This window comes from Artibeus jamaicensis, unplaced genomic scaffold (assembly GCF_021234435.1).
Source record: "Artibeus jamaicensis isolate MK-2021 breed Jamaican fruit bat unplaced genomic scaffold, CSHL_Jam_final contig_769, whole genome shotgun sequence".
In the NCBI taxonomy this organism is placed as follows: domain Eukaryota; kingdom Metazoa; phylum Chordata; class Mammalia; order Chiroptera; family Phyllostomidae; genus Artibeus; species Artibeus jamaicensis.
Genome location: NW_026521961.1, coordinates 1,496,241 through 1,506,227, shown reverse-complemented (window position 1 = coordinate 1,506,227; position 9,987 = coordinate 1,496,241). Strand labels below are relative to the sequence as shown.

At 34.2% G+C, this 9,987-nt stretch overlaps 1 protein-coding gene across 1 annotated transcript; it reads right to left on the bottom strand.

Annotated features, from left to right (window-relative positions):
- Positions 1 to 8,599: 8,599 nt before the first annotated feature.
- Positions 8,600 to 9,144, bottom strand: LOC119051363 (ER membrane protein complex subunit 4-like). The gene is made up of 2 exons (XM_053672549.1): positions 9,052 to 9,144; positions 8,600 to 8,767 (listed from the first exon to the last, which is right to left on the bottom strand). Exons 1-2 carry the CDS (start codon positions 9,142 to 9,144, stop codon positions 8,600 to 8,602), a joined length of 261 nt encoding a protein of 86 aa, XP_053528524.1.
- Positions 9,145 to 9,987: the final 843 nt, after the last annotated feature.

Genomic DNA, 9,987 nt, shown 5'->3' with positions numbered 1-9,987 from the left:
ATGAAACATCATTTGAAACAGTCAAATCAAAAGAGAATTCTAGATAACAGATATACAAGTATATCCCTAAGGTTTTTGGTATAAATTGATTACCACAAAGTTATAAGAAATGTATATATAAACAAAATTTAAATTCAACAGTGAACGTACATTCAGAATACCATTTACAGTTACCACATTACACATGAAGAAAGGACAATCCATAAGACTAATCCATGTCCACTGAGATTGCATTGTCTATTAGATAAGCAGATAGTTACAAATACATGGCCAATAGTATTGTCATCCACTCAGCTATTAAAGCCACCAGGCTAGTTATTCTTTTTTTTTCATTTAATTTTAAATCACTTCACTGAATTGGCATAATATAAACTACACAATTTTAAATGTATAATTTAAAATATATATGTATATATGTATACACATACACTAATGAATATATAATTATGATCAAGATAATAAACATATCCATTATTTCATTTGTTCCCATAGAGAAATTTTTCTTATGCTCCTCAATTACCAATGGAATCTCCAATCACTTTTTTGACATGATACATTTACATTTCTAGAATCATAGTATGGACAACACTTTGCCTGACTTTTTTCATGTGACACATTATTTTAATATTCATATATATGGTTGTGTGTAAAAAACATTGATTGATTGATTGATTGATTGTTTTGCCTACAATTTTCCCCCATTTTGTTAGCAAATTGTTGATAGACATCACTGTATAAATTTAAGGCACAAGGATGGTGGTTTGATTTATATAGATTGTGAAATGATGACTGTAAGTTTGGCTAATATTCATTATCTGATATAGATACAATAAAAAGAAAAAAGAATTAAGTCTCTTTGTGATGAGAACTCTTAGGATTTATTCTCTTCACAACTTTCCTATAATCAACAGCAGTGTTAATATAGTCATCGTGCTGTACATTAAATCCTCAGTACTTGTTTATCTTTCTTAAAAATATGTTATTGGATTTTTTGGGTGACATTGGTTTTAAAAATTATATGGTTGCAAGTGTACAATTCTATAATACATTATCTGTATATTGTATTTCGTGTTTACCATTCAAAGCGGAGTTACTCTTCTGCTTTCTTTTTTGTTTTTTTCTTCTGCTTTCATTGATTCCCTCTTTACCTTTTCTACCTCCCCCAACATCCCTTTTCCTCTGGTAATCAGCATACTCTTGTCTGTGTCCGTAAGTTTTTGTTTTTTGCTTAATCCCCTCACATTTTCACCGAGCCCTCCAAGCCCCCTACCATCTGACAGCTCTGTCTGTTTTCTGTTTTTATGACCCTGCTTCTAGTTTGCTTGCTTGTTTACTTTGCTCACTAAAGCCCACACATAAATCATGTGGTATTAGTCTTTCTCTGACTGGCTTATTTCACTTAGCATAATACTTTCCAGGTCCATCCATGCTATTGCAAAAGGTAAGATTTCCTTCATGTTTTACAATTGAGTAGTATTCTATCATGTAAGTGTATTACAGCTTTTTAGCCACTCATCTACTGATGGACACTTGGGCTGCTTCCAAATTTTGGGTATTATAGATAATTTTGCAATGAATATAGGGGTGTATATATTCTTTCAAATTAGTGTTTTGGGTTTCTTTGGATATATTCCAAGAAATGGAGTCACTGGATCATAAGGCAGTTCCATTTTTTTTTTTGAGGTGACTTCATAGTGATTTCCACTTCAATAGTAGTCTGTATTCCCACCATCAGTGCACAAAATTTCTCTGTTCTCTACATCTTTGGCAGCACTTGTTTGATGATTTATTGATGGTAGCCATTTGACAAGTGTGACATGAGATCTCATTGTGGTGTTAATATGCATCTCTCTGATGATTAGTGATGTCGAGCATCCATCTTATGTCTATGAGCCATCTGTATGTCTTCTTGAAGAGTGTCTACTCAAATTATTTTAATTTTTAAATTTGTTGGCTTGGTGTTGAGTTGTATAAGTTCTTTATAAGTTTTGGATATTAACCCCTTATCAGATGTTATTAACAAATATGATCTCCCATTCAGTGAGTTATCTTTTTAATTAGTTGATTTTCTTTATAGTGCATAACTTTTTAGTTTGTGGTAGACCTATTTGTTTGTCTTTATTTTTGTTTTCCTTGCCCAATGAGATATATCAGAAAAAAATATTGCTACAACTCATGTCTCAGATTTTACTTACTATGTTATTTTCTAGTTTTATGCTTTGAGTCATTCACTTGTGTCTTCAGTACACTTTGAGTTTATTCTTGTTTATGGTCTGAGAAGGTAGTTTAGTATCATTTTTTTACATGTATCTGTCCAGTTTTCCCAACACCCTTTACTTAAGAGACTGTTTTACCTCATTGTATGTTCTTGTCTTCTTTGTCAAATACTAATTGATCATGAAGGTGTGAAGAAATGGGTTCTCTGTTCTGTTCCATTGAGCTGTGTGTCTGTTTTTAAGCCAGTACTATGCTGTTTTGATTACTAATGCCTTATTGTAGAGCTTAACAGTAAGTAGCACGAGTCTTCTAACTTTGTTCTTTCTCAAGATTGCTGTTGTCATCTGGGGTCTTTTGTAGTCCTATATAAGTTTTTAAAATATTTGTTTTAATTCTGTGAAATATGTCATTTGAATCTTAATAGGGATTGTACTGAATTTGTATATTGTTTTATGTGCTATGAACATTTTAGTGATGTTAAGTTGTCCTATTCATGATCACAGTATATACTTTCACTTATTTGTATCTTATATAATTTCTCTTAAGTGTCTTATGACTTTCTGTGTACAGGCCTTTTACTTTCTTGGTTGAATATGGGGTTTTTTTGGTATTCTATTTATTTATATATTTTGCAATAGTAACTGAGATTTTTTAAAAAATTATCTTTCTGGTATATTATTATTGATGTATAAAAAAGCAACTGATTTCTGGATATTTATTTTCTTTCCTGCTTCTCTACTGAATTCATTTATAACTTCTTATAGTTTTTTGGTTAAAATTTTACCATTCCCTATGTACAATAATGTGTCATCTGTACATAATGAAATTATTAAGTCTTTTTTCCTAATTTGGATGCCTTTTATTTCTTCTTTTCGTTTGATTGCTATGACTAATACTTCCAGTACTATATTGAAACACAGTGATGAAAGTTGGCTGTGGGTTTCTTATCTATGGCCCTTATTATGTTGAGGCATGTTGTCTCTATTCCCACATTTCTGAAAGTTTGCATCATAAATTGGTGCTGGATTTTATCAATGCTTTTCTGCATGTATTTCTATGAAAATATACTCTTTATTCCTAATTTTTATGTAGTTTATCATGTTCATTGATTTTCAGATATTGTACCAACCTTGAATCCCTAGAATAAATTCCACTTGATTATGGTATATGATCTTTTTAATGCATTGCTGGATCTGGTTTGCTATGATTTTGTCAAGGATATTAGCATCTATGTTCATCGGAGATACTGACCTATAATTTTCTTTCTTTGTAGTGTTTTTATCTGTTTTTTTTGTTTAATTAAGGTAATGCTGGCTGCTTAAAAGAGCTTGGGAGTCTTTTCTCCTCTTGAATTTTTTGAAGTAGTTTGAGAAGGATATGTGTTTGTTTTGCCTTAAATGTTTGTTAAAATTTACCTATGAAGCTATCTGGTCTAGGATTTTTGTTGGAAGTTTTGTGATTATTGCCTCAATTTCATTAGTTGTAATCAGGCTATTCAGATTTTACAGTTCTTCCTGATTCAGTATTGGAAGATTGTATGTTTCTAGAAATTTAACCACTTCCTTTAGATTGTCCAAATTTTTTGCCATATAGTTGTATTGATAATTTTTTTTCTTAAAATCCTTAGTATTTCTGTGATGCCAGGCTTTACTTCTCTTCTTTCACTTCTGATTTTGTTTATTTAGGTCCTCTCTTTTTTCTTTGATGAGTCTGGTTAAATGTTTGTCAATCTTCTGTATATTTTCAAAAAGCCAGTTCTTGGTTTCACTAATATTTTATATTGCTGTTTTAATATTTTGTATTGATTTTTAACACTGTTTCATTTACTTCTTTGATCTTTATTATTTCCTTTCTTGTACTCACTTGGGACTTTTCTACTGCTCTTTTCAATTTCCTGGGCTTCTTTGCTTTAAGTAGCAGGTCCAGGACTTTATCTGAACAGTTCTTAAAAAATCCTTGAGGTGGATAAATATTGAGATAATGCTGGGGGGATGGGTTTCTGCTTTTTATTTCAGCTTTTAATTGAATTGTTTACTAGGAGCCTGAACAAAATCTAGTCTGGTTAAATGAGAAGCTTAGCTCTCTTTAGCTCTGAAAGAGAAAAGACACACTTCCTCAACCCAAATAGCCAGTGGGGGATGATAGTTGTTCAGATTTTCACATCCAAAGTGGCAGAGATGGATGCTGGGAATACTCCAGTGTGGTAGCAGAGATGATCTTGGAGAAGCCAGAGGGATCCCTGGGGAGAAGGGCAGGATGCTCTGGAATGGTTTCACCCCATGAGAGAGGCCTGTGCTCTGGTAAGACTCACAGTTCTGGTATATGGTAAGACTTGCTGGCCCTTCTGCAGGTTTTCTTAGGTGACTAAGATTCTTCATTGGGTTGCCTGAGGGAAATTTTTCTCTAGTGTGTAAAGCTATGTTATTGGGATATTTAGTGCACTGGCATTGGATCATCTGGAAAAGTATATGTAAAGGCTGGTTTTCTCTAGAAATTTGTCCAGACTCTATGATCTCAAAGGAAAAACTAAAATTACTATGGGAAATTGCATCTCCAAAGCTTACAAACCCCAGGACAGGCAGCCCCCATTAATACTAAGATGGCTGAGATGATCTTTCAGTGCTTCTAAATTAATATTTGGCACACAATTAGAAAAAGCTGGCTATAAAATTAAGCAGAAAAGTGAAAAGCATTTTGAATTGGTCTTTCTCAAAGCTTTAAAGAGAGCATTTACATAAACGAATCAATATATTGTATACACCATTTAGGTGTCAATCCAATTCTTTCAGATATTGAAAATGGCTGCCCTTATTTTTAATGAGGGAAGGTCATTTGTAATTTGACTTGTCAAGGACAAATATAAATTATAAATGCTTAAAAACAAAATTTGGATTCTACTGCTCTTCGTGTCTGTCTATGTACATTTATATAAGTACAGTATAAATGTGAAATAATTTTTAACCTCCAGATAATATCATTAAAATTAATTTAAAGGCAAGCACTTGTGAGGATGAATAATTTTAAATTCTCTTAAATGTAGAAGCTAACTCAAATGCCTTTTAAGTTCATGTGATCTAAGTAATCCTTAGTAAGTAGAAGTTAACTTTCTTGGTTTAAGTAAAACAGATATGTCTTTTATTTTGACTAGATTTTACAAAAATAAGTCCATGTTTATATTGACCTTAATGTCTATGAAATATGTTTCTATGTGCTATATGTTTTAAGTATATTTTTCAGTAAAAGGGCCTATGTTTCTAGAGGTTATAAAATGTCTTTATAAAGTTGTCAGGCTAAAGAATGCTAATTACTTACTTCTTAGATTTTATTAGAAATTGAAATTTTAAGGGTTAAAATCTTTAATATATGTAGGAATACCCTTGTGGTGTTCCAGAATGGCCCTGTTACACATGAAAAGATTTGTTTTTTATGTGTCAAATTTCATAGGAAATATTGTAAAATAAATGATGAAAAACTTGGCCACTTGGTCTTCCCAGATACCTGTCATCATCACAGTAGACTTAACCTGGACTTAGATGAAGGAATTTATAAGCTGGCATTATTGAAAGAAGTCAACTTACAATATTGCCAAGCTACAGAACATATGTAACATAATTTTTAATACTCTTTTTATGGCTTACATAAATGTTATACTAGATGCAAAATACAGAAAAATGAGATAGAAGGCAAAACTCAGATCATGATAGTTCACAAAATAGAAATGATCCAGAGTGTTTTTTCACAATGAAGGTGATAAGCCCTGACTGTTTTCTATTTACCTGCCCTTCTCTTTGGGGAAAAATTCAGCCTCAAGTAAGATCTGATGGTTATGGTATTGTCCCATTCTCAGTGGTCAACTAGATGATGTGTATGAGCCCACACTATCCAACCAGAACCCTGGTCATCAATGCATCTTTCAGAGTGATTTATGACCTAAAATGGGAACTGCAGACCAAACTATGGAGGGGGTTTATGAAAAGTAACCTCACAAAGTGAGCTAGTCATAAATGTATAACTGGGTATGTCAGGGTGGGAAGTTACACTGCAGGCACATCAGTAAAAGGCATACTTTGTCTTAAGCAATCCCTGCCCATTATTTCTGTGCATCTAAGTTAACACACCTTTGAAATACTTCTTTTCAGAATGCTTTTTTAAATTGTGACCACCCTCAAGAGGGTACATAATCTTGTTAATTGTCTTGTAATACAATTTCTGCCTTGCCACCTCCATATAATCTTCTTTATGTTCCCTCAAATTTAAATGCATAAAGGAAGCTGAAAAGGCAGTTCCATTTTTAATTTTCTGCCTTTTGACCCAGCAGTGGAATTGCTGAAATTATATCCTAAAACCTTGAAACACCAATCTGTAAGAACCTATGCACCCCGATGTTCATAGCAGCAAAATTTACAATGGCCAAATTTTGGAAGCAACCTAAGTGCCCATCAGTAAATGAATGGATAAAAAACTGTGGTACATTTATGCAATAGACTACTATGCAGCAGAAAGAAAGAAGGAGCTCCTATCCTTTGCAAACAGCATGAAAGGAAATGGAGAGCATTATCCTAAGTGAAATAAGCCAGGTGGTGAAAGACAAACACTATATAATCTCACCTTTAAGTGAAACATAATCAAAAAAACAAGCAAGCAAGCAAAATATAACCAGAGACATTGAAATTAAGAACAATTTGACAGTAACCAGAGGGGAGGTGTAAGGGGATAATGGGGGTAAAGTGGGGAAGGGTTTTCAGGAACAACTATGAAGGACACATGGACAAAACTGAAGGGGAGGTGGAAGGAGGGGAGGGAGGTGGGAATGGCTGGGGTAGGGAGGAGTAATGGGGGGTAAATGCAGACAACTGTACTTGAACAATAAAATGATTTTTTAAGCTGAAAAACTGGTAATTCTTGGGAGTATTTGAAATCGTGCTCTCTAGCATATGCCATTGGTTTGGCTCAACTAAGCTTTTGTAAAAACTCTACAGGTTTGAATGTTTCTTACATTGACAAAAGAAAAGATTTCCAGGTCATAATAAGTAAAATCTTACAGAGATGGAATAATTTATATTATATCATGAACATATCAACATTAACTGAAGATTTGCAATAGGTTCTTTTTTATATTTGCTCTTTTTGACTGGTTTATTTTCCTTTTCATCATGTATAATCAGAATCCAGCATTAGTTTCTTGCATCTTCTACAAGTGTCTCCAACAGAAATTTTATATCCTAGCTTGTCAAAAATAGAAGTGAAATATTAAGGAAAATAGATTTAAGAGAAATATGTACAAATTTTTAAAGCACTGTTCTTGACCATTTCATTTATTGAAAGGAGATGCTGCTGTGGTTCCCAATTTAGCAGCAACCATTCTTTTGTTTATATACAGTTACGGTTTTATTTGTTGTTCTGCCCTATATTAGAAACATAAAGTTTTCTACATTATTTTCAGTCAAGGGTTGTGGTAGTTTCTTTATGTTTGTAGTGATACTACATTCTTTCTAGGGTGTCTCCTCACCATGGAGAAAAGAGTGGTTTTGGTTCTTTTCAGCATGAGTGATAATGTTAGGGGTTAATATCCTGAGGAGGAGTCTCTGGACATAGAGAAAGTTGTGAATGAGATCCAAATGCATAGGTACCAGCTGTTTCTCAGATTTACAAAAGTAATCCTTCACCGCTGAACTCCATCCTCCAAAACAAGAAAGTAAAATAGGTGAGTAGGAATGAGCAATGGAATAACTTCTTGAATCAAGTACTTAATATAATACTTTAATCACAAGTTATTTTATCCTTAAAAAATAACTTCCAGTCCTGCCTGGTATAGCTCAGTGGGTTGAGCATTGCCCTGCAAACTGAAAGGTCACCAGTTTGATTCCCCATCAGGACACATGCCTGGGTTGTGGGCCAGGCTCCCCATTGGAAGTGTGCAAGAGGCAACTAACTGATGTTTCTTTCTCATACCAATGTTTCTCTCTCTTCTTTCCCCACACTATAAGAACAAATAAAAAATCTTTAAAAAATAACTTCCAAACTCCCAATGGATCTTATTTCTTAAGAAATGAGCTCTTCCTTGGCCGGTGTGATTCTGTTACATGGGTGTCATTCCACAAAGTCAAAGGTCACCAGTTTGATTCCCAGTTTGGGCACATGCCTGGGTTGAAGGCTGGTCCCCAGTTGAGGCACTGTGAGAGGCAACTGATTGCTGTTTCTCTCTAGCATTAATGTTTCTCTCTCCCCTCCCTTTCCCTTTCTCTAAAAATAAAATCTTAAAAAATGAAGAAATAGAAGTGAGCTCTAAATCCAACTCTAATCCACCATCAAAGGGATCACCTATTTACTGCCCGTTACAACTGGTCCCAAAGTTAACTTTTTTTTGCCTTACTTCAGGGGCTCAATTGAAGGCTAATTCACCTGATGCATGTGTAGGCAACAGTCCCATAGACTGGCACTTATAAATAGTGAATGCCAAACCCATGAGTTTCCCAATGAGATACGTGAAACCCTGATGGAATTTCTGGCTTGAACTTTCTAACATCTTGAAAGATGTTGCGGTAACAAAGTGTCAAAACCAAAACAACTTTTTTAAAAACTATGAATCAGGCTGCATATTAAAATAATATAAATAATATGCACAGGCACAAAGTAAAATAGCAAATAGGACAAATAAAAGAAAAAAATGATAAGCACTGTTTTCCCTTCCATATTACTACCACTACCATCACTACCCTATATACCCTCCCCCTGTTGCTAACCAAGAACCATGGCAATGATTTCCAATATTGATTTTGTCTAAGAATATGCTTCTAGTTCTTTAAACTTTGGGAAGGGTTGTATTCCAAAAATAATTTCTGTCCAAATGGATTGCCAAGCCATGATACACACCAACATAGTAGGAACCTTAGAGATAGTACTGCCTGTCATGTTGAAGATGGTCATAGAAATGTGCTTGCAGGGACCCAAGGCAATGTCCCAGCAGTGATAAAACAAAGACAATTTTAACTCCTGATCACTACCTGCAGTCTCACATTTATTGTACCACTGATGTTATAGTCAAATACATATAATTCTCAATTTGTGCTTCTGACTGAGCTGACACCTCAATTCTACCACTTCTGGCCTCAGTGTCACCACAGGAAGCCCTTTCTTTTACTAAAGATAAGACATCTTTCTGGAGAAAGGGGAATCCTTTTGTACTGTTGGTGGGAATGCAAACTGGTGGTACCATTGGGGAAAACAGTATGTAGATATTTCAAAAAATAAAAGTGGATATGCCTTATGACCCAGTGATTCCACTCCTGGAAATGTATCTGAAGAAATCTAAAACAGTAATTTGAAAGAATATCAGAACCCTTAAGTCCATTGTTGTGTTATTTACAATACCCAAAATTTGGAAGTAGCTCAAGTGTCCACCAGTAGATGAATGGATAAAACATCTATAGGATATTTACACAATGGAATACTACTCAGCCATAAAAAAGAAGAAAATTTTACCCTTTGCAATAGCATGGATAGACATGGACAACATTATGTTAACTGAAACAAGCCAGTCATAGAAAAACTAAACACCATATGGTTTAACTTATATATGGAATCTAATGAACAAAATTAACTAAAAACCAAGTGGAGACAGACTCATAGATAGAAAGCTGACAGCTGGAGGGGTGTTGCAGAATAGATAGAGCAGAAAAGAGAAAGGGCTCATGGACACAAAGTGTGGTGATAGTAGGGGAGAATGAGGTGGTGGAGGTGGAAAAGGATATAAAGGAGATAAAGGGTAAT

Bases quoted from the DNA above. Each gene is read 5' to 3' on its own strand.
- LOC119051363 (XM_053672549.1), bottom strand. From the start codon at position 9,144: ATGACCATCTTCAACATGACAGGCAGTACTATCTCTAAGGTTCCTACT. The intron at 8,768-9,051 runs ATTTTTGGAATA...TGGTTTTGACAC, and splicing joins AATCCATTTGGACAGAAATT to TTTGTTACCGCAACATCTTT.